This window comes from Amborella trichopoda, chromosome 13 (genome assembly GCF_054954075.1).
Source record: "Amborella trichopoda isolate Santa Cruz 75 chromosome 13, AtrichopodaSantaCruz75HAP2 v2.0, whole genome shotgun sequence".
NCBI classification, from domain to species: domain Eukaryota; kingdom Viridiplantae; phylum Streptophyta; class Magnoliopsida; order Amborellales; family Amborellaceae; genus Amborella; species Amborella trichopoda.
Genome location: NC_142348.1, coordinates 51181323 through 51206822, shown reverse-complemented (window position 1 = coordinate 51206822; position 25500 = coordinate 51181323). Strand labels below are relative to the sequence as shown.

Sequence of the window (25500 nt, the reverse complement as noted above, 5' to 3'; positions counted from 1 at the left end):
GATCTTGTGGGACCATAGTACACACGCTGGAGAAATTGAAAGAAAGAAGGATGCCAAGTCTTTAGTGGACTACAAAAGAACACTTTTGCACACATTCTTGTATGGTTAAAAAGGAGAAAACATTAGAATGATTTTGGCTCCTTGGATGCCCACATGCCAAAAACAAAAAGTGGCCGGCAACTTTATGACTTGCACGAGATCGTTTTCCCTACTCTTGGACTTCCATCACTTCATTTTCTCACTCTTTTTTGACTTCTATCTCTTCCTCTCTTTCAAAAAGTTTCAAGGTTAGGGCTCTTTCCCCTTTTATAAGGGCTTTTTTTTTTTTCTTCTCACCCCCACTCATCCTACCTCCATTCTCTCTCCTCTTATTTAGGCTTTTTCTTGCTCCTTTCATCATGCCCTAGTTTTATAGAATACGAATCATGCTCTCTCTCTCACCTCCTCTTTTTATTTTAACTGCATAGTTCCTGTTTAGTGTTTGAAAACCTGGCAATTTGGAGCGAGAGTCGTTGATCCAGATCTAATTCAATGTGCACGAGATCTTTGTCCTCCACCCCCTTCCCTCGAATCCTTTGAACTTTTTTTTTTTATTATTTTTGATCAATTTTCCACTAGTTTGGTTGATACAATCGATCCGTATTAATAGACTGGATAAAACCTGATTTTGGGTTTTAGAACTCTGATTTTATTGAATAGGAATGACGAAGATAATGCTCTCTCAGTCCCTTTCCATGTTTACTGCAGTAGTATTATTGAATAGGAATGATGGAGACAATGCTTTTCTCGACTATTTTTCACTCGTCATCATCATCGTCAGAGCTTTCTTCTAACAAATTGGGATCGGCTGCATGAATTCTGGTCTGCCATTCTGCTTTATTAAGGGCTATATCTACAGTGAGGCCATAAATCTCTATATCTTTTTTCACTTTTTCCAATCATATCATTTTGGGCTTACCCCTTGTCATTTTGAGCCTTTCACTTGAATTCTATTCTATTTTTTCTCTCTCAAATTGATAAATTTATCTCTCGCTCTCTCAAATTTATAATAAATATTTTTTTTGGGTAATTAAATGGGGAAGACTTGCTGGCTTTTCAAATAAATTAGGAGTTAGCTTATTTATTTATTTATTTAATTATAATCCTTATGCCCCTCACAAAAGTATTATCGTGTAAGAATGACTTTCTCTCTCTAAATCCCACCGTCCATGCCAATTGCAATTCATTGGATAGGAAGCGGAGACAATACTCTCGATGCGTACTTACGCTTACTACAATAGTGTTACTACGATAGGGTCATTGACCTAAATAGGAATGATGGAGACAATACTTTCTCTATGTATATCTATTAAGAGAAAAGTTTATATAAGATTGCAACCTTAAAATGCACTTCAAAAATCTATCAGAAAGGTTGTTTTATTGTTGAAAAATCCTCTATTCGATCATCTCGACATCGAGATATATGAATATAAAAAAAAAAGTTTTTAAGTCTAAAAAATAATGCATCTTGCAACACATTATCTAGACCATATATTTTCAAGATTTTCATATGTTTATAGATCTCCTTGATTTTAACTATTTTTTGAGTTTAAAATTTTCTAATTAGATATGAAAATAGATTTTAAGATAGTCCTAATACTATTTTACAACAAAATTACATGTTATGTTATGATAAAATTTGGAGATATGCTTTAATTGGATGGTTTAAAGTTGAACCACACCCATACTATAATACCATCCTTCAACACGAATGGAGACAATGCTTTCCCCTCTCTCTGTTTCTCTGCGTATACTGATCAATAGCGTCCTTGAAAGTTGCATGTGGTTTGTCCCTAGAGAAGTACTTTCATGAGTTAAGTCTCCTACATATTAAGGGCCGCCCTAGGCCCGGCCATGCAGAAAAAATGAAAAAGAAAAAAACTTCAAATAACGTGGCCCGGGATGAACCAGGTTGGCATTGACCCTAGCCTGGGCCTCAAGCCATAGCTTGTGGTCTAGGCTCTACTTTTTTAGGGTTGAAGCGACCGGTGTGGGTTGACACACCCGACCGTTTGCCAGACCTAGCACATATTTTTATTGAAATGCCGAATGATTATGTTCTCCTTCACAAGCATATATTTCCTCAGGTAAAAACTCTCGAGTAGGAGTAGTCTTGACCTTAAATTTTGGGAATGTAACCTCCTCGACACCAACTTTATAACAAAAAAAAAAAAAAGGAAAAAAAAAGAAGATACATTCCCTAGATATGCATGAAAGAAAACAAAACAACATCGAAAGAGTGAATAGTCAAAGAACTCAAAATTCCTAAGACATTATACATAAAGGAAAAAGTTTATATAAGGGGTGAGGCCATAATAGATAATTCTAAAATGGATCCTAAAATTTTAAATACGAAAACTCTTCTCTAGCAGTTGTAAACACCATCTTGAAGTGGAAATGCAGCCAAAACAGAAGGATTTATTTTATTTTGACTCGATTCGTGATTTTAAATAGAAATAAAATTTTATATCGAATAAAATATTCTTAAAAAGCTCTTATTTTCAGGGACGTAAATAAATATTATGCTCTTATGGTAGGGATGGCAACGGGAGGGTCGGGTCTAGGTCCAGCTGAACTCTGATTTGGATCCGATTTAAAAATAAAAATTTAAAATATATTTAAATAGTATGTTAAAATCTATATGTATTATTTAAAAATTTAACTAAAAATATATATTTATATTTATTTAAATATTAAATATTATTTAAATACTTTAAATATATTTTTATTTAAAACATTATTCAGATCGGGTCCAGATGAACCCAAACCTGAATAGTATTCGGGCTTAATATTTGAACCTAAACCCAATCTGTCGGGTCCAATTAATGAACCCATACTCTGACCCAGACCCAGACCGAGTCGAAACATCGGATCTGGGGTCCTATCTTATAGGAGCATATGCTGTGTGCTTTATTCTTGAAATGGAAAAGAAGCCGAGGACAATAAATTATTTTATTGGTTGTTGGGACCATTCGAAAGCAAATATTCAATATGGGCCAAGGTCAACTCTTCTCTCTTTCTTCCTTCTCTCGTTCTAAAGCCTTTCCACTTGAAAGAGAGATGGAAAAGGTTGGAGAGATGGGAATTTAGGAACTTTCTATAGACCTCTCAATTCTTCTGAGGGCCTTACACTCATGGACTATTATTGCTGGATAATTATTATTATTGAGAAATTGCTGGTAGGGGAAAGGGGCACAGGTTGTGGTTGTAGAATATCTCATACCTCAATTGCACGTTGTAGTTTATATTTTTATTGGTAACTTAAAAAAACATTAATTAATTTAAAAATTGGGTAGGGCCTGTCATCGCACTGAATTACCCAAAAAGGAGAAATAGTTGGTAGGGAATTTTATCATGATATTATTGTGATTAAATTTTTATATCATGAATTTATATCAATAAATTATCAAAATTTTAATATATTAAATCAAAATTGTTTACTATAAAGTCATTCACTTTAAGTATAAAGAAGTCATAATCATTTAATTATATGAAATATGATAGATTGAAGTGTGTTAGAGAAATTTTATTTTGAACTTTGTGCACAATCAATGACACATCCCCAGCTACCTGATTATGTATATAATTGACAATAATGATTGTGATTTCTTTATACTAAAAGTAAATGGTCGTATACTATACATTACCTAGTGTGTGATTTTCTGAGGCCAAAGCTTTACAATTTTTGGTGAAGTTGAACCTCAACCATGTCATAATATGCAGTGCCAACATCGGAAACACATATTTTTGCACCGGAAATCTATTTTGGCCCCAAATTACGGGAGATTTTCCTTTTTGTAGTGGTGCCCTGGACCATGGAGATTGACGCTCCAATAAAAATACAACTATGGTGAATATGTGAACATTTGAAATGTAAGGTCCATAAACCTTGCGACAAGATCTACCATTTTTAGGGCTTTCAATTTTTCCTGATCTATGATTGTCAAGGTTGAAATCATCAATTTACAAGCTTTTCAATGCAAAGTACATTTTCAAGCTTGAAGTGCGACATTATAAGCTGCTACCATACAAAATACTTTCCCGTCGAATTAATATATTATGTATTATGAAATATCTTTTATTAGGCTAACTATATATGGTTCCAAACTATACATTAACCATAAATGTATTGAAAACTTAGATATAAAAAATTAAGGTATAAAAATCCCGATCAATCTTACCAGCATTAACTTACATATCCATTATCAATTTCTTGCAAAATGCTCCCCATTCATTTTTTTTATTTTTCAGAGTTATTTGTTGAGTTACATGTTTCTTTTCAAATGCAAAAGCTTACTTATTACATACATGTTATTATTGGGAGACTATTAAAATTCGATTATATAAGTATGTATGGAAATACCCAAGTCAATAAATTTTTATTAAGATATTACCAGCAGCATCAGAATTATGTGAGAAAATAAGTGTAATTTAATTTTATCGTATAATTGTTACTATGGCTTTTCAGGCCACAAAAGATGACGCTACATTTAAAAGGAATTTCACTAATACATTGGAAATGCAGGACCTATAACACATTTTCATGTCTCTTCAAATGAAAATTCATCTCTTTAATCACAATACAATCTTAGATACACTTTTTTCATCTCTATTAAGGAGACAAATCTTGAACGAGCAGCCTCTCTCTCTCTCTCTCTCTCTCTCTACTAAGTCTCAAGGAAATATGCTCTATCAAACCTCTCCTTATCAGTCCATGCTCAACCATATGTGTACATCTCTCTCTCTCTCTCTCTCTCTCTCTCTCTCTCTCTCTCCAGCCCGCCCCCCCCCCTCCCCTCCCCAAAAAAATCAACAAAATCAACCATTTACATATCCTTGAGCTTGGAGTTCTGGATTTGAAAAGCAATGCAAAACCATTCCCAAAAATAAAGCAAAGAGAAGCACCCCCAAGATGCCTCTAAAGCTCATTTCCAAAGCCCAAAAATTGCTACACAAGAAAGAGAGTTCCAATAAGTCCTCTAAATGTATGGTTTCTCATCTTGTTAACCTTTCTTTCCTCAATTCATTCAAATGCAAAAAGCCCATAGTTCAAGAAAATTCAAGAGAAACTGAGGAGGATATGCCAAAAGAAGCCACTCTCTCCATAGAAATGGAGCAACCAGAACACAAGAGAGAGAAACACAAGGAAAAAGGCCTCAGTTGCACCAAAGTTGAGGCTCCAAGAAGTGCCCAAAGGATTAGAGGAGAGTCAATGAGAGAAGAGAGGAGGATTGCAAATGAATATTTCCAGGCCTTGCAAAAGCTCAAGGAAATTTATTTAGTGGAGATAAGGAACCAAGAGCAAGAAACTGATATGGAAGAGGTTATGTCCTTATATTCTCAGCTTACTAACTCTCTCTATGCTGAACTTATGAACAGGTACCTAGATTACAAAACATATTGATCTTTATATTGAGAGAGAGAGAGAGAGAGAGAGAGAGAGAGAGAGAGAGAGAGAGAGAGAGAGAGAGATTAACCCACTATCACATGAGAGCGAATGTGATAATTGATATTTATATTTTGTCAAGCTATGTAGAAACATAAGAAAACCATATGTTTTTTTTTCTGGACAGGTTCATCATGGAGATCTCAAAGGAGTTATTGCAGGTGTAATTGGGATCCAGATAAGAGAGAAGGATCCAAGGAATAACTCCTAATTCTCTATGATTGCTTGAGTTTTGTTTTCTTTACAATGGCTTTTGAATAATTCACAATAAAAATAAAAATGGTTATTACAAATTCAAAAAATAAAAATGGTTATCTCACTGGATGAGTGATCTTTATGACCAAGTCTCTCAAAACCCACTTCAATTCTCTCTCTCTCTCTCTCTCTCTCACTCACAGACAAACAAAGACACACTAAACCCACTATTTTCTTTCTAAAACCCCTATTTTTTCTCTTTTCAAAACTCTCTCTCTCTCAAAGTAGTTAGCATCATAATTGCTTTTTGCCTTTGCTGCATGTGAGAGAGAGATGTACACTGTAAGTCCTCAATTCTAATATTGAGAAACTATGATATTTAATTTGAGATATGTTTTGTTAGTTTATTATAGTGTTCATACTTCATACTCAACTATGATGGTGTTTTCGGGGAGAGTATTAAAGACCTCTTCCTTGTATATGTGTGTGTGCGCTTTTCTTTTAATTATTATATTACAAGGAGATGCCGATATAAAATCACTCCTCTTTTTGTTTTTTTAGACAATGATGCACCTCAAGTATATTTCATTTTCTTAAAAAAATTGTGTGGTTTTTTCATATTACAATGTCATGGTGATATAAAATCACTCCCCCTTCTTGTTTTTTTAATCAATGATGCACTGCAAGTATATTTCATTTTTTTTTAAAAAAAATTGTTATTTCGAATCTAAAATCCAACTAATCACTTCTTGAAAAAGACAAGAGTTCTCTCCTTCGGTTATTTATTTATTTAAGTCATGCTTTAAGCAAAATGATGCTGACTAATGTTGTACTAAGTGCATCGAAACCCAACGACTCCCTGTAATCAAAGGGTATTGTTTTTATAAGGTGCGAAACTTAAGTAGTCAAAGTAAGAGGCATCTCTAAATCTCGCTTAAAGATGTAGTTATGATGACGAAGATTATAATGATAGTTTAAAAATTTATTTTTCCATTAGTTATGAAATTTAAAGCTTACGGTGTAAATTGAAAAGATTTATAAATATTTAAAAAGTTTGAAAATGAATGGTCTAGATAATGTGTCAAAAGATTCACTAGTTTTAAGACTTAAAATAAATTTTTTTATATCTATACATCTCAAGTTCCAAAAGATTTATTTTAGAGTTTTTGGACAACGAAAAATCCTTTACTGATGGATTTCTAATATGATGTAAGGTTGATACCATATAGAAACTTTTTTCATATGAGACACTTAATCATTTGATAATCTTTAAGCACACATACAGCATGCTCCAGTGGGATTATACTATAAACTTATTCCTCATGCAAAAGATCAAGTTAGGAGCATGTTCACAATTTTAAAATTTAAGATCATTGCTCGGTTGGGCAGGAGGAGATCAAGAATCTTGAATTTTCAAACTCCAAGATTTGACGAGTTTTAAACATTGAAAAGGTAGCAAATGTGGATTTTGATAATCCAGGGTTAGGATTCCTCCTTCCTAAACTGGGCCTTAAAATAATTGAATGGTATTTTCAGAGAAAGGAATTTGATTTGTTCTAAACATTTGGATTTGTCTGTCTGAAAATTAAATGAACCATATTCAACCATATGATGCCTTAAATTGAATGCACCGATAATTTTTTCTTTTTCCTTTTTCTTTTGTTTTGTTAGAGATTGATCGGCTGTGGGGGTGGCAACGGGTCGGGTCGGGTCGGGTCCGGCCAGACCTAGACCAGGACCCGGACTCGACTGGACTAGGACCCAACCAAAAAAAAAACAAGTTTAAATATCATGTCAAATGTATACATGTATTACTTAAATATTATAATTTAAATATATAATTATATTTATTTAAATATCAATTAAATATTAGTAAAATATCATACATTAAATATTATTTAAATAGAAATACTATCCGAGTTGGGTCCTTAGGGATCCGGACCCATACCCGATTAGTATTTGGATCCTATATTTGGACCTGGACCCGGACCCAGACCCAGACTTGACCTGGGTTGGGTCCGATCGTCGGGCTAGGTCCATTGCCACCCCTATTTGGCTGGTTTGAGGAGGTTCGTCAAAATTTTGGGTCCTATGATATTATCAGAGGAAAGAAATATGTGGTTGTATGTTCCCCTAGGATCATAGAATGTAGGGCATTCAATGTGGAAAGTTAGAGATTGAAGTCCTTTGTCATGGCCTATGTAAGGTCTTTATCCTATGTAATAGGAAGGTCCCCAGGAATTGGACGATGGGATCAATGGGTGCACGCTTGTATGGTGTTAATGGATTGTTTGGTAAGCAAAGTGGTCCCAACAAGGAGGAGCATGGGTTCATTCCCCTCGTGTCCAGAGTCCATGAAAACTAAGTTTGAAAGATAAGTCAAGAGCTTATATGCTCCCGTGTGAGCCTTAGCAATGGGCTGGGTGGTCAACCATTGGCCCGGTTGATCCAACTCTAACAAACTATAGCCCAGGCCACAAAATCTGTCCCAAGAGTCAGGCCGGGGACAAGCTAACACGGGCTAGGGCTAGGTCACCACGGCCCAAGAGCTGGGCCATGATAGGCAGGCCCGGGCTGGCCAGACCATGCCTTTTTTTCCCTATAGAAACCTGGGTTGCGTTCCCTCCTGGGCCATGGCCAACCGTAGGTAAAACCCTATTGAGGAGTATTTTTGCGACCCTAAATTAAAATTTGCGATGTAGATACTTCTACCTACCTACCAATCTAAATTAAAAAATAATAAAATTCAAACATGTCCGGGTGCCTGAAAATTAGTTTCTTAATATTGCATAGAGATCATCTAATTTTTGGATGCTCAGAACTAAAAATTATACTGTACAGTGTAAAATACATCTTAAAATTTGCCCAAATATGTAGTTCCGGTAGCGAAAACCTCATGATGACTTAATCATTTATTTTCATCCCTAATTATAAAATTTCAAATTCTAAAAATAGTGTAGATCAAATCTATAAGCACTCAATAGTATTGAAAGTGAACAGTCTACATAATATTTAACAAGATAAACTATTTTTAAAACTCCAAATCGATTTTTTCTTTCATATCTAGGCATATCAGGGTCAAGATAATCAATTAAAGAGTTTATTGACGTCAAAACAACATTTTTTGATGGCTTCATAAGGTGCAACTTATTTCTACATTATAAGGTAGACACCTTATATTTTGTAAAAAAAAAAAAAAAAGAAGAAGTAAGAAGTAGACACCTTATATGAACTTTTTTCTTTTAATTATTCAACCTGACTCGCTTTAAACTCTCCATAATTTATCTACCCCATGCCATATCTGATAATAAGGTCCTACCCTTATGAACAACATGTGACCTCATGTAGAATACATAAACTCTATGTCTCACTCTAGGTCACCTACCCTAAGCCATGTTACAACACAACCCAGTAGGTCTAATGAACCCTTAAATAGCTTAATATGTGTAGAATTGTGACTTCGTATATATAATGGATAAACTATTTCTCTATAAGAATAAACCGCCAAAAGCCCTCTCACATGATCTTACCCTCATTAGGGGACAGATGTGCACTTAAATCCTACTCAAATTTGTTTCACGTTAAATCTCGTGGTCCTATTTTTCTTTCCAACTACCCTACTGTCAAATTTTTAAACAATTTAGGACAAAAATAACTGCAAGTCAGTTAGACATTTGGAGTGCCAAACCGACCGTAGGAAAAAAGCAGAAGAAAAAAAAAAAAAAAAATGATAGGAAGTCGGTTCGACATTTATTATAGTGACACTCCAAGTGCTGATCCTGTGTCTCCAAAAAAAGAAAGAAAAAGAAAATAAAATTCTACACTTGGAGTGACAAACCGACCCAAGTAAGTTACCTGAGATCAGTTCCACACTCCAAGTGCTTAAGCAACTTCGGTCATATTTTTACTCAAGGTAGATTTAGCACTAGTACCGAATGACTTGTAGTCATTTTGGCCAGACTTACCTAAAAACTATCAATTCGGGGTAGATGCAAAGAAAAACAGTGTCAAAGGATTTGGTGTGAAAGAGTAGTCGGGCTTAGGTCAACACTGCAGCAACTGTGATTTTATAGTACTACGTCTCAGGCTCCATTCCGATGTAACCTTGTCAAAAAAAAGAGAATTTGGTATGAAAGAAAATTTATTAGGGAGTACTAAATTTTAATGAAAATGTTTTGACAAAACTGCATTCCATCAAATTAAGTAAAGCCTCATCTCAAAGTTCAACAAATTCAACAAAAATTGCAACTTCTGGTGTTGGAAACCTTCAAATCGATCATTTTAACCTCGAATATAGTAGGTATGAACAAAATTAAGATTTCATGCTCTAAAAATAATATATTATAATACTTTATCTAGACCATCTATTTTGCCCTAAAAATAAGTATTCATGTATCCACAAAATTTATATCACTTTTTTAGTTTCAAATTTCATATTTGGTATTGAAAATTGATTTTAGAGCCATCATCAAAATTTTCGATATCCAAAGTGGTTATGTATGAAAAATTTTCGATATCCAAAGTGGTTATGTATGAAGGATCTTTTTGGTGGGGTTGCATGGAATTTTTCTTAAGAATTATGGTAATGAGTGTCTTTTACCATCCAATCCAGTAAATGGGCGGTGATGGAGAAATAGAGATGTCCACCATAGATCATTCCCAGCGATGGCACCATTGCCATAGATTTCTAGGAGCACAAATGGACCCATGCCCCAGTGGATCTTAGCCGCTCATTTCATCGACACTATCTCTCCATATTCATTTTCGCGTTCCCCCTCTATCCATTCTCTCGCTTCACGCTAGCAGGAAATATTTCGTCCATTTTTCACTCGCTTTCTCTCTCTCTCTCTCTCTCTCTCTCTCATGGCTTCTCTCTTTCTCTCACTAGCTCCTGCCCCTTCCACCACCAGAAGGCCCCTCTCTCCTACTTTGAATACTGTTTTTTCCCGCCATTTCTGCGGAATTATCTGTCTTCCCACCATTTCCTCCCGCCAAAAGCCATGGATGAATCGTGATGCTTCAAATTTGCGGAGGGTGAAGCCAGTGCAGAAAACCCTATCATTTCATGTTGCCAGAGCAGAGGCGCGGTCAGAGAAGGAGCCCATGGTTCCTCCTTACAATGTGCTCGTCACTGGCTCAAGCAAAGGTCAGTGGTGTTCTCTGTGAACTTTGTAGCTACATTTAGAATGGAAAAAATCCTGGGTTACTAATAATGCAATGGATATATGATTTTGATTTAACATGATTTTAATTTGGTTGTGATATATTTTATTCTGCTAAGTTTTGTCATGGTGTTTCATTCTGCTAGATTTGGAAGGAAAATTGATGGCTCAAGATGCTATCTATATTTTTTTAAATTATTTATTTTTGTGATATTGTTTCTTAATTTGTGAGTTTTTTTTTTTCCCTCCTGCCAAATATCAATGTCAGGGTAAGGGTTTTCATTTTTCAAGATAAAAACTTCTAGCATGGTTAAAGATGAACTCTTATTTTGAAATAAAAAAATACAATTGATATTTTAAAAACAATTCTAACATTGCCAAAAAAAAAGACAGTTAGTTCTTATATTCTCACTTCTAATTATAGCTTTAAATTGATTTTAGTTGTTGTGTTTCATTTTTCACTTCTGTCAATAGTGCATGAAATAGGTTTAAGCTCTTAATTTATTTGTACCAAATTAGCATTTCTTAGTACTATCTTCTAGGGATGCAAGCAGATCGATACATGGCAGGGTCTGAGCTTGATTCAGTGGACTGGCATGGCCACGGCTGGTCCTGGCCATATAGTGTGTCTGCACATGTTGAAAAGGCTTAAAAATGCCGGACCCAACTGCTACACTAGTTTGCTCATAGCTCCCAACCATCCGATCTTGATCGGATGGTTGGGAGTGTGTTAGTAAATTAATTTTATTTTTCTTTTAATAATTGGATTGAGCTGGAATTTTTATGGTGCATGAGCCTCACCCAGTCACAATATATGTGCCTCTCTTCATCCAACAAACTACAGCTCAAAAGCAACAACCAACGGCTAGCGCGAAAGCCACTGCGCTGATGTGCATCCGTTTTCTTGCTTCTTTTCGCTGGTTTGATAACATGCACGTAGTTTATATATATCATCACCATCATCGTTAAAGTTTTTTCTGAACTAATTGGGATCGGCTACACAAATCTTGGTCTGCGATTCTGCTCTATTAAGGGTCATACTCTCAGTAAGGCCATAAGTCCTCATATCTTTTCTTGCTACTTCCAACCATGTCCTTTTAGGCCTACCCCATACCCTTTTTGAGCCTTCTACTTGAACTAGCTCGCATCTCCTAACAGGTGCTGTATTGGGTCTGCAACACACATGGCTAGCCCACTTAAGTTAGCATTGTCTGATCTTATCACCTATTCGTGCCACACCTATATATATATAGCACATATGGCCTGCTCTCGCAAGCGCATCTTGTACAACAACTCTTTTGGGCAAAATAGCTGCTTGGGAGGATTTTTTTTATTTGAAAATTTTGGGACGGCACAAAAAGACGTGGATGAAAGTTGTGAGAAGAGATATGTTGACTTATGTTCTGACCGAGGGTATGACCCTTGATATAGTTGAATGACATAATAGGATTTATGTAGCCAACCCCCAATAGTTGGGATAAGGCTCGGATGATGATGATGATGATGAAATTTTGGGATCCATCTAAGTATCACTAGATGATTATTTTAAATTAAAATTTTGAATTTTGAGTTTTTGAACATCTAGATTTCCCCCCCCAAGAATTGGAGGGTTCCTGTGCAATCTTGGATGTCAATAAATTTTTTTTCCTCTGAGGTTGGTTGCTGGGTCCTAGAGATTACATCCCCAAAATGTGCGATCTAAAAATTATTCCTAGCATGAATTTTGCCCTAGGGAGTAGATGGACAATATATCTCTTGGGAGTATAAAATCTTTTGGGATAAATCTACACACATACACACGATAAGGCCCATTTGGTATGCGTGAACATACTTCCATGGAAGTATCTTCATGCAAAAAACTCCCACACCAAATCACGTGGTTTAGTTCTTTTCATGTGAAAATACTTTCACGGAACTATTTTCATGTGTACCAAACGTGCCCTAAGGCACGCTCTGAACCGTGCAGGTCGCTCATAGCCGTTTTTAAGCCTTCTCCATATATGTGTCTGTGCGCACACACTGGTATGCGTGTTCCTGTCAATCCCGGCTTGGACCTGGAATTGGACCCTATCAGGTCCTGGTCTGTTGAACCCAGACTTGACTTGCTGGTCCACTGCAAGGTCCAAACCTGAACCTAGTTGGGATCGATCCGACCTGATTTGTGCCCCTACTATCTTCATTCTTATCCCCTTTTGTCCTTAAAGTAGGTGCCCAAGAAGTGTTTTTCATTTCGTGAGTATCTTTTAGATTATTTAATACATATCTCTCCACTTGGCTTATTACCTCTTTGCCCAAATTTTTGTAATTGTTGGCATCTCAAATTTTTTCGGTTTTTATCTTGTTTCATGTCATAGAATTATGTTATAGCATGGGCCACTTTTATTATTAAACTTCTCGTCTATGTAATTATCTTTATGGATTCAAATGTATGCAGTGCTAGTCGTTATCTTTTGTTTACAGCTATTATGGACGCATGCAACTGTATTAGGTTTTAATGTGCCTCTTTTTTCTTTCTTGTTATTGCTTTCTTATGATCCATGAGGTGTGATTTTGCACAGGAATTGGATATGCACTTGCTAAAGAATTCTTAAAAGCAGGCGATAATGTCATAATCTGTTCAAGAACTGGTATGTTCTCCGACTTTTCTTATCTGAACATTTAAATCTGAATACCTGTAGAGTCATAGTCATGTAACAATAATAAGATGGGATTTATTGTTGCCTAGTATGAAAGGCACCCATACAACTGTTGTATTGAGAGTAGAACTGTGTTCTATATTATTTTCACATTGTGTCTGTTACAAGTTCTTCTCTTTGAGAGTGGGCTTAGGCAGACGTGGTTAGGTCTGCTGGTGCCACAACAGGGTGTCTAGTGTTCCACCCTCACCAGGTCTCAAGTTAACATTCAAAAAGAAGAAATATCTTCTCTTTGTTTTTTAATTATTTTATTTCATTTTTATGATGTGAGAATTTATCACCACAAGAATTATGTTTGAAGGATAGAATTATGCATCTGACTTTGGTCTGAAAAAGGCTGTGTACTCATATGTGACTGAACATCCATTTACAGTTGATCGTGTAAATGACGTAGTAATTAAATTAAGAGAGGAATTTGGGGAGCAGCATGTGTGGGTACCTATGCTGTAACTTTTCATTTTTCAAATCTTTTAAATGGACTTTTGTTGAAGTCTCACCCTGAAATGGTTTCCTATGGATGTTTTCTCAATATTTCAGGGCACAGCCTGTGATGTTCGCCAAGGGAATGATGTCAAAGCATTGGTTGAATTTGCTCGTGACAAGTTGAAACACATAGATATATGGGTATGTAGAATAAGTATTTTTTTCATTATTTATCTTTTATATATATTTGGAAATGTGTGTTGACATCATCATATGTGATTCAATTGGAACCCCTCTACAAATTCCACGCATCAATTTTCTTCTTCGGAGAAGTGGCTTTGACTTTTCAGTTATAATGAAATGCGAGGTTTGCGATAATATATGTGAATCTTATATTTTTAGAGGGGAAAAAAAAAAAAAAACCTAGGATTCGTGTAGAATTAATTGCCCTCATGTTATAATTTCCATTGGATATCGTTCATTCAAGTGGGTTACACAGTGATTGTTTGCCTGTTCATTATCAGTAACACTGGATCAACATTTTTTCTTTTTTAGTTTTCCGCATTGTTTCTTAGAGCCTTGTCTATTTTATGGGGATTATAATTGTTCCTTTCACCTGTGAATATGTTGGCAAAATATTATACTGTTGGCAATATCTTACTGGCTACATGTTGGTCTATGCCTGTTACTAAGATGCAGACATGTGTCAATCTGACACAAATGCATTAGAAATGCCGACCTTAAAAATGGCCTCTGAGACATGACATGCTGTCTGTAATTTAGAAAGGGTGGAGAGATGGGATTCTAGTTGAATAAGCACTTTCTTTTTCAAACAAAAAGGCAAGAACTGTATACAGGCGTTTCCAAATTCCTTAGATACATACATATGACTGTACTTTTGTGAGCAATTTCAACAAACCAAGAAGCACTTCTCACAATTCATACCCTTAAGTTCCTATTTGTTATGAACAATTTGGATAGCTCAAGCACTTTCCAGAACATTTTTTCAGACATATGCAGGATGCAATATGCTAAATTACCAATATGATTAAATCATTTTACTTTTTCTTGTAAGGAATATCGTGCTTCCATACCCTAAGTTATCTCAGCATTGCTTGAAGAGTTGCATTGTAATTTTTGTGTACCTCCAATTGCATATTATAGATGTTCTTTATTCTTATCTTAATATCTCTTGTATTATTTGGAAGTAATCTCATTTTCATAGTTTCATTATTAGCTAACAGCCTACTTACAACTTGTTATCTAAAGTAAAGAAAATGACTGTTTAAATATTTTTCATTGCCCACCTCTAATTTTTTGAATGTCAATTGGGAAAAGAGAACAGATAAATAATGCAGGATCAAATGCATACAGCTACAAGCCACTGACAGAGACCAGTGATGAAGATCTTATGTACGTCTTTGTGATTCCTGATTTTTCTTTTTACGTTATTTGATATGCTTAAAAAGATTCTCTGCTTCATGTTTCTGAAATCATATTTCTTTTGCAGGGAAGTTGTCACCACAAATACACTTGGATTGATGATCTGTTGTAGAGAGGTAAATCTGTCATTTGGCTTGTTAGTGATCTTGATAGAATATGATGGTGATTTCTTTGTATACTTTTGTGGTGGCCCACAAAAACCCCTGCAAGCATAGCAGCTTAATAAATTTTCCTCACATGCCAAGGGAACTTGCGTCTTGCCTGACCTACATAATAAAAACAGATGGGCCACCAAACCCCTGCAAGCATAGCAGCTTAAAACCAACCAGGAAACTTTACAAAAAACCAAACACAGCTATGATCATCTTAATCTTTTTAGAACTTTTTTCTTTTTTCTTTCTTGGATAACTGAATTTTTTGAGAGTTCGCATTTCCAGTTTTCTTTCCCTAACCCCCAATGCCCTAATTGGAACTTGAATAGTTGTTCATTATAAATCCATTCACTGGAAAAAGTGAGCTGCAATTCAGGAATGTGTATATCAATGAATATCAATAATACTAACAACCTATAAAATAGGAAATATATGAAAAATGACAATACCCGGCAGCCACCAATTTCAAAAAGATGTATCCCTTGGTAACAGCCTGATGGACATGCCTCGAAAGACATAAATGGTCCACCAAGAGTAGGGTTTTCTCGTGGCTTACCCCCACCCTCTCTTTCTATACACGCAACACATACAAGCTACAAAATGGTATATACATATTAGAATGAAGGAGAGCTGATCATGTGGAGAGAGTGGAGAAACCTCCGCATTGTATTTGTTACTTATTTCTCCCGTGTCCTGCACATTGGTCTAAAGGCAGTCTTTGCTCCACCCTCTTGTGAGGTAGTAAACCCCCACCACAAGCTAGAATCAGTGTCTGTACAAATGTGGAACACATGGATTCTTAGAGATGGACATCTCTTGAATGCACATTGTATCACAGTAAGGCAGCAACCATTCAGTTGGGAGCCTTCCTTTCAAAATTTGTTCTGCATACTTGATTTACAGTTTCAGATTGTATTGTTTTTTTTTTTCTTCCTTTTTTTTTTTTTTTTTTTTTCTCTGTTGGCTATTGAGGTAGGAAAGCTGTCTAGCTGAACTGGATTGTGGTCATTTAAGATATCTGTGTGGCTAAGGTTCAAGCTGGTGGTTCTTCCAAATTTCCACTGTCCTGTCTTTTCTTTCTTTCTTTCTTTCTTTCTTTTTTTCTTTTTTTTCTTTGGTATGCTGGCGATCCCAGCCATTTTAAAGGGAACCCAAAAGGGTGTTGGCTGTTGTAGGATCACTCTTAATTACTCTTCCTTGGCGAGCTTGCTTATTTTATTCTGTCTTCTATATAGGAATCCAATGGTCGGTGGAAGTGGTGATGGAGTGGATGTTTAGTGTTGAGGGACTGATGGTATAGGTTTCCATTTGGATTAGTTTATGATTTGCAGGAATCAGGCCTGGGCCTGCGTTGTTAGCAGTTGAGGTTAGCAATGCTAGATCTCAAGCTTGATTCCTACCACTAAACTGCCATCATCATCGTCATCATCCAAGCCTTATCCCAATTATTTGGGGTCGGCTTCCTTCCGCTAAAGTATCCCCAAAAGATAGTTTTATGATTTGCAAAATGCTAGTAGTTTGTTTTGGCACATTGGTATTTAAATGGATACTAGGGGAGGTTTATAATTCCAAGGAAGGAAGCAAGTTTTTCTTTCGGGGACTCCATGGGGAGGGAAGATAAGGGAATGGATGGGAACATGAGGCAAATTGATTAGGTTCAGGGGGATGGAAGCAAGCTTAGATTGGATCTGGACCACTACGTAGTGCAGTTAGAGGACCTTGGCATCTTGTCAGTTTAGTATCTTAGGCCTAAGGAGGTAACAGCTACCTTTTTACCAAAATTTAGAGACGAACAGGTACAGTGAACCATTCAGCAAGCTTTTTCTTTTTCCTTCTTTTCTTTTTGGGGTTGTACTATGGGGACCCTGTCTACTACAAGGTGCTCTTGAGTAGGAGATTCTTTTTTCTGATTTAATGTATATATCCCGTGTCTCCTTCTATTTTTGTTTCTTTTCTGCATCTGATAAGAGATTATTTACTGCTTCAAATAATATAATGTTAAACTACAGGCTATAAAGATGATGTCCAGCCAACCTCGAGGGGGTCATATTTTCAATATTGATGGTGCTGGTTCTGATGGAAGGCCAACGCCTCGGTATGATAAGCTCTAATCAACTGCAGTTTCGAATGTTCAACTGTCGAATTTGTATTATTTGTGACCAAGGCATTTTCTTCTGAAGTTTAATGAGGACTACCGTTGCTTTATCTTGTAAGCTTGCAAATGGTATACCATGTTATCCGATTGGATTTGGTTTACTTGCAAAATAGACTTAATGGATCATGTTTTATTGGAAGGGTGAAATTTTATTGTCTTCTATTAACTATAAAGGCCTTTAATATCACTTAATGAATTGATATTGTATATTATAAGGCCGTATACTTTCTGCACAAGCAGATCACTATTACCCCTACCAGTCATATGTGAAATCAGGTGGATGAGGTTCACTTTTTTTGCACAATGTTTGAGAAATATTTTGTCAGACTTTGTGCTCAGCTAATGTCATGTCCTCAACCATCTGACTTCACATCAGACAACTGGGGCTGATTGTGACCCTCTTGTACAAAAATTAAATGGTCTTATTGGATATCGTCCCTGATGGATTTAGCATGACTACTGTGTATATTTGACTTTATCCAGTCAATATGTGTATATTTGACTTTATCTGGTCAATATGTTCAATTGGCTAACCTTTTTGTTGTGAAATGCAATCATGCATTAATCGAAGTAGGAGATTATTTATTTTGTGTTTGAACATTTTTATTTTCTTTTTTTTTCCATTTTGCTTTGTACACCCTCTGGGACTAGTGGATCCTTGTCCCATTGAGAGAAATCCTAAATTTTTGCCAAGAGCAAGTTTGCTCAGTCATTTGTGTAGTATTATTAGTTTATGAGTAGGACATTTCTCTCAATGTTCATGGATCAAATTCTTTAAAATTCTATGTAACTTAGCAAAATTTGATCTATCTGTCTTAATCGTACCCAGAGAGTTTCTTAATTTTTCTACATGAGCCTACACATGCCTTCCGTTTTTTTCTCTAGTTAGGCACCTAAAAAGTATTGCTAACCTATTAGTTATCCTATTGGCTAGTCATTCAACATGTGTTCTCAGAGCTATATTTACGCATTTGAGTGTATGGTTCATCCGAAAAGTAACATAAATTCAGTCAACGTAGAAGTATGCCAGAATTTGAAAGCGCTAGCTTTTTTAATGAGATACTTGAAGAAGCTGGCTGGTAATTATCGAGGATTGTTCACCTAGACAAATGTGAGATAAATACACATTTATTGTATTTCCTTTTTCTTATTGCAGTGCATCAAAGTTTTTGCTTGTGATTTTACCCTTAGAATTATCATTTCTGCTAGAAGTTGGTTTTTATCTAGCTAAATTACATTTCAACACAGTAGTTGAGTTATAGTAATTCCATCGAGGCAAATGGGCTCAGATTTCTTTCCTTGAAGGCATCTCTATAGTTGATGGTAAACATTTATATTGTCATATTTATGATCGAGTTGAACAGTTATCAATAAAGAGTTTTACAATTATTCATTTCTTTTATAATAATTCATGCTTTATTATGCACTTTAGATTTGCAGCATATGGGGCAACGAAACGCAGTGTGGTGCATTTGACAAAGTCGTTACAGGTAAATTTCATCAAATTTAGAAGATGCTATGCTGTTCTTATAGAAACATGCTCGTGCATATTGCATTTTTTATTTTGGAGTGCTTTTGTTAGACAAAGTTAATTGTTTCTTTAATCTGTCAAGTACTGTTGGTTTCTTTTCTTTTGCCCTTTTTGATCAACGATTTTATCAGTTAAAGGAAAGTGTAACACAAAGATTGAGAGAACCACTGACTAAAAATTGTTGATGCAAATAAACCCAATTCTGAACAAGGAATTGCTTGGGGAATGCTCTTCAGTTCTATCTATATGTCCTATGTTTGGAGTGTTGTCTCACTCTTGCTCTCGACTTCCGTGTTGTGTTGTTGGACACAGTTTGTTGTTTATCTAGGGCGATGTGCTGAGACTCGCCTCGGCCAGGGGACTCCCCCCTCAGCTGAGTCGTACACAGGGCATGAAAAGCCTTAAATAAATTAGGAAAAAAAGAAAGAAAAATTTCCAAAAAGTAAAAAAAGTTTGTGAAAGTAAAATAAAACCAAAATTAACTTTAAAGAGTTAAAATAAGGTTAAAAAGTGAAGAAAAAACGGATTTCTAAAAAAACTGATTTACACCTCGGGTTATTTAAAAAAATCAAGAAAAGGGAAGATATAAAAATAGATATTATGGCAAAAAACTCGCCAATCTTTGACAAAAACATCTAATCACATACAAAAAAAGTATAGAACAATCTCACAATTTTTACAATTTTTTTTTTGAATTTTTTGAATATTTTTATGTTCCCTAGTTTTACACACAATCTAGGGAAACTCGGCATCACCCATAGGGTGAGGCCTAGTTACTCGTCCAAGTTGAGTGGACTCCGGCAAGTCATGACACATGGATTTAATGTATCAAGTTATGTTAGTGTCTTTACTTTTCTTTTTCTAAGGAATAAAATCAGCAATAGCAAAAGAAAATATATATATATTAGAGCATCTCGGTGGCAAAATTAAATGCAATTCAAGAAATGTAGCTATTCTACCACTAAGTTCCTAAAACATAAAAAATTTAATTGTATTTAGTGAGCCTTATAGTATCAGCAAATACTCCTGTTGATCTGAAAAGTTTTCAATGTCATGGGAAGGAAAATGCCAGGGGCCATTTTGCTTTATTTGTTCTTTCGCTAAATTTGGGGCCCTCCATGTAGCCCAGTGTGTTGGAGGAGCTCTAAGTCTCTTACCCTTGGTTGCAAGTCATGCCATACTTGCCAATCACGTATAATTTTTTCTTTTTTTAACAATTTGTTTGAAAAATGGTACTTAAATGGATCTAATTAGATGACTTGATAATAAAGCGAAATACGGTCTGTTGTGGATGTTCTGCTCTGAATACTGGATGTTCCGCTCTGAATACTGGATGTTCCGCTCTGAATACCAGTTTCCTCGTCTTATGTGCTGCTTATCCTAGCAAAGTTGCGAAAGATTATGATTGTTTGTTGTTTCTTTGAAGCATAGATTTATTGCTGATGTTTAGACTGGCCTGTCACTAATTAAACTGTTATGCTGGTGTGTACTAGGCTGAACTACGAATGAATGAGGTTAAGAATGTTATGGTGCATAACTTATCGGTATGAATGTAGTTATTATTTTTGAGGTTGCCATTATTTTAGTCCGCTTTTTTCTTTTTGAGTTTTAAATGGTGACTTATTTATATGATTTTGTGGTCTTGTAGCCAGGCATGGTTACCACAGAGCTTCTCATGTCTGGGGCGCTTACAAAACAGGTGGTACCTAAGACACCTGATTTTTCTTTCGATTTTTTTCAATGACACATTCTTTTTCTTTGTAGTCCTCTTTTAAAATGTTTCTGTATTATGATTGAGTAGTGATATGAGTTAGGGTGTTTTTCATGCTTGAATTGCAGGCAAAATTTTTCGTCAATGTTCTTGCGGAACCAGCAGAAGTGGTGACAACTCTTAAGACCTTTCTATTGTTATATTTCTTTGGCCGCTGTATTTGCAAAAGTACTCTAATGTCTTTTATTATCAATATAAAATTTGATGACAAATATTCAGAAGTAGTGGGACTCTAGTATTGTCAAATGTTAAAAGGGAAGGGGCAGTGTTATGTTTGATTGTTTTTAGTTGTTTATGTAGGCTCAGTGTTGAGAATAATTAGATTTATATTTGTTTGTTCTTGTATTGAAGTCCTTTGGGACTTATTTTGTCTTTTCCCTTGCATAAAGGGAAACTTATATTATTAATATAAAAGTGTGTAAGTGGGACGTGGTGGTCATAGAGAAACAACTGTGACCCTACTCACCTCTCTTCCTCCTTACACGACACACTCATCTCCCTCCTCCATCCATCCCTCTAACTTTCTCTCTCCTTCTAGATCTTGCTATCCCTGTGACTTTTTGATTTCGTTGCTGCATTTTAACTTTAGGTCCTTCTATTATGACATAAACCATTTATTTCTATTAATGAAAAATTTCTACAATAAAAAAGACTTTTTGGCTATTTTATGTACTGAATGTACTGCACATTGGATCTTGAATTGCCATTGATGTTTAGATGGCTTCTAAGATGATAGGAGATAATGATTATTGTGGATTAGAGGAATAAGTTATTCACAATTTGGACTGCTTCTGGTTGTTGTGATGCTGGCTTCTATTCGCATTTGGTTGCATGCATAATTCTGATGTTTGGTCACCAGAGCTAAATTTCAACTCATAGAAATCACTATTTAATAAGAGGCTCAGATTACCTTCGAGGTCCTTATCGTACTTATTGTGTTTTAGATAATTTCTTCAAGTATGTTGCTCCCATGTTAATATTTTGGGTGAAATCCTTTTGACCTTTCCTTTTTAATGATTGAATCATTTCACTGCAGGTTGCAGAATATTTGGTCCGATGCATTAGATCAGTTGTTAGCAGTGGAACTATGCGACCTACTTATATTCGCTTCCTCACTGGATTGAAGGCATACTCACAGATATTTTCAGTAAGAAAGCTTATTTCAAATATGTATATAGTGGAAATCAATTTCAGAAAACTGCTTACCCAAAAAAGAATTGGAAAATAGGAAAAAACATAAAAATAGGAAAATATTCAGAATAATTAAACAAATTGATGAGCAATTAATTCATCCAATTGGGTTTTGGAAATGGTTTATGGGAAGAGAAGAAATGCTGTGTGTACCTCTAGCATTATATTAGTACATCCGTCCATTCCCTGCTGGACTAACCAAAAAATGTATACTAGTACATCTGTTGACTGATCAACCATGTTTCATGAATGTCCTACGATCAAGAATCAAGCTTTTGCATTTGCTGATTTTCTCACCATCAGTAGGTGTTGGTGATATGATAATGGCGTACTCCAAAAGCCTTCTGTTATGATGAATATCAGATTTAAACCATCACTGCTACATACACACAGGAATTTTCTGTTTACTTATAATGGGAACTTTTCCAACTGCACTTCTATACTATTTTAACTTCAGATTTATGGTAGTTGGGTATGATTCTAAGATTCTAGTGTTCAATATTTTGATGTAATGTTCACATTTTTATGAGTAGGATTTAGGTATGAGATTTTACAAGAAATCATGAACCTCAAATTTGAGATAAACTCAAACTTGGTTTCAAAGGAAGGCAAACCCTGCAACCCTCTCTCTGCATTCTTGTGCTTTCAGATCTTCACATTCGTTTTTATCAAAATATAGTTGTTAGTTGACAGGAGCTTTGATAGAATGGAAAGAATGTGTTTGTGCACCCTGTTCTGAGTACTCTAAGAGTGGTCGATATAGAGGCCTGGGACATGGACAGTCCCATTATAGGCGACTGGTTCCTGAATGGACGAGTCAACATGGGTGGAGTAGCCCCAAGGAACCTTTGTGCTTTTAAGTTTTGCTTTGTTGTTGATTATGAGTCTGAACTTTTTCTCTTTTTGTTGCAGAGACTTGCATTTGGTGCTAGGAGAAATAGGTACTTGCTTGAAGATTGAATGGAGGTTTGCATTGTGGGATTTGAAATGTTTTTCTTCCATGATATCAATTATTTTGGGCAACTGGCCAACACATTTTATGTAAATGTTGAGCCCAGTCCAAAACCAATTCCACGTTTGTGCATGTCAAAGTGTAATCTGAGTATCGATCTTCTTAGTTTGAAAATTTCTCTAAATGACCAAATAAAACCAGCCAAACTGATTGAAGATCGAATAAACTTAGTCATCTAAGTCATTCTTTGACATGAGTTATGGGTTTTTCTACATCTAGAGTATACTTGGGTGCAACAAGATACACAAGGGTTTGGACTTCACGCCTTACAGCATTTCTTTTGTTTCCATGGATTAAAGTTATTTGCATGATTAAGATTAGGGAAAATGGACAATAAGACTATTTATTTTTGGTATGCAATGGTGACAAGAATCACTATTCATCAGATGTAGAATTGGCAGCAGTGGGTGTCCCATCGATTGTGCTTAAAGTTCGATAAAACTTCTCTTGGAGTTCATGGGGAGAATGAGAGGACCCCTTATGTCCAATTTTACATTTGATGGTAATGGATGATTATGATGTTCTTTTACTAAAAGATAACCGTTTTATAAAATGCAGCGATCCCTTAACATTAATTCATGTTTTCAAAGATGTAAATTTATTATAATTACTTTTAGTAATTTGATATCTGAAGCAATTCGTTGATCCCATGGGATTTGAACCCAAGGAATTTTAGGACACCAAAGGTTTGGGACCTGTCCTCTTCAACTACCGACCAGCTTTAGAAAAGGAAAAACTTCAGACGGCACGTTATGTGAGCTTGAAAAGTAACACCCTAAGCATATGTTTGGATGTATTTTTTATAGCTATGAATGCACTATTTCAATAAAATTAATTTTGATAATTATTTTTTGTTAAGTAGTATCCATCAAAAAATTATTTGAGATGAACTTATAAGCGGTTTTACTTGTAAATTTGCCGTTTCAAAAAAGTACTTTTACTTTATTAAAGTAGTTTGCTGAAAATTACATGTTTTTATTTAGAAATAGCCAAAAATAACTGAAAATCACTATAAAGTTAAATGACGGTCAACATAATACAAGATATGTCCCCAACAGTTAACAAAAATAATATTTTCAACATAATATTAATTTAGGTAAGATAATTTAGTTGAGATAAAACTAATTGGCATCCAAATAAGCCCTAAAATTGAACTAGACTGGCTAATTTTTGGACACCCGAAATTGAGCGTTAAACGAAACTCAAATTGAATTTTCTTATGAAAATTATCATCCCGCGATTCTGGAGTGGGTTTCAAAATTTGAGATCCAACAAATTTCCCAAGTAGTTTTTTCACGTGAGATAGAGGTGGATAGAATGCTCCTGCTAGAGCATAATGTAAACTTGCTCCCTCACAAAAATCTCGGGGACCCTACGGTTTAGAATGTTACTTAGTCTTAGATCACTCAATCTGGATTGGTTGAGTCATCATCCTTATTGTGGTCATCTCTATTTTATCCAAACATTTTGTAGTTTGCTACACAAATTATATTTTGTTATTATGCTCTATCCAGGGCTATATCTTAAATTATACTATAAGTTCTTTTTACCTTCTCACTATTTCTATTGATGTTCCAGTATTGTTCTAAGGTGATGTGCATATAGCCAACCCATCTAAGTCAATTTTTTTTCGTCTTATCACCTATTGGAGCCACGTTTAAGCTTTTTCGGACGTATTTATTTTAGATTATATCATTTCTTGTCTTGTCACTTATCCATCTCAATATTCTCATTTCAGCTACAATCATTTAATGGATATCTTGCTTCTTGACCACCAAACATTCTGTCCTGTAAACATGGTTGGTCTTACAGACGTTTTATAAAACTTTCTTTTTAGTTTATTGATAGGCGACGATCATATAAAAATTCAGAAACACATCTCCACACCAACTTCCTCGGTCTCTCCATTCTCATGGATTATCGACTTTATATATTTAAAATATTCTCTTTTAAATATTTCCTGACCATCAATATTAACTACTACCTTATTTATCTACTCTTAATATTATTAAACTTGCAATTTCAATTTATATATTTTGTCTTAGTACTGCTATAAGATTGGCTGAAGTCATAAAAAAATATTAAAATAAACAATATTGAGCAATTATGAGGGTTTTTTTTTTTTTGCCGGGGTGGAGGTGGAGGTGGAGGTGGGGCGCACGGATCTCCCACCCTCGTTATCTCACTTGGATTGGTGATTCATGTTGTGGATCGCTATATTTTAAAACTCTCACAAATAAAAAAAAAAGGAAAGAAACTGAGAGGGAGAGAGTGAAATATTTTA

The 25500-nt window shown here is 35.3% G+C and overlaps 1 protein-coding gene across 4 annotated transcripts; it reads left to right on the top strand.

Annotated features, from left to right (window-relative positions):
* Positions 1 to 10467: 10467 nt before the first annotated feature.
* Positions 10468 to 23407, top strand: NOL (NYC1-like protein). Of its 4 annotated transcripts, none has more exons than XR_016048472.1 (13): positions 10468 to 10826; positions 13401 to 13469; positions 13912 to 13973; positions 14076 to 14162; positions 15307 to 15374; positions 15472 to 15520; positions 17566 to 17765; positions 19144 to 19201; positions 20736 to 20786; positions 20895 to 20941; positions 21082 to 21123; positions 22050 to 22160; positions 23117 to 23407. XR_016048472.1 is itself a non-coding variant. In XM_020674731.2 (13 exons), the coding sequence occupies exons 1-12, from the start codon at positions 10544 to 10546 to the stop codon at positions 22135 to 22137; spliced, it is 990 nt and encodes a 329-aa protein (XP_020530390.1). In that variant the 5' UTR covers positions 10468 to 10543; the 3' UTR covers positions 22138 to 22160; positions 23117 to 23407. The 4 variants fall into 4 exon arrangements, 2 of the variants coding, with proteins under 2 accessions (XP_020530390.1, XP_006856083.3); XM_020674731.2 differs by having other exon boundaries at positions 17566 to 17651; XM_006856021.4 differs by having other exon boundaries at positions 17566 to 17651; positions 20891 to 20941.
* The last annotated feature ends 2093 nt before the right edge of the window (positions 23408 to 25500 follow it).

Bases quoted from the DNA above. Each gene is read 5' to 3' on its own strand.
- NOL (XM_006856021.4), top strand. From the start codon at position 10,544: ATGGCTTCTCTCTTTCTCTCACTAGCTCCTGCCCCTTCCACCACCAGA. The intron at 13,974-14,075 runs GTACCTATGCTG...TCAATATTTCAG, and splicing joins TTGGGGAGCAGCATGTGTGG to GGCACAGCCTGTGATGTTCG. The intron at 17,652-19,143 runs GTATGATAAGCT...TATGCACTTTAG, and splicing joins GATGGAAGGCCAACGCCTCG to ATTTGCAGCATATGGGGCAA.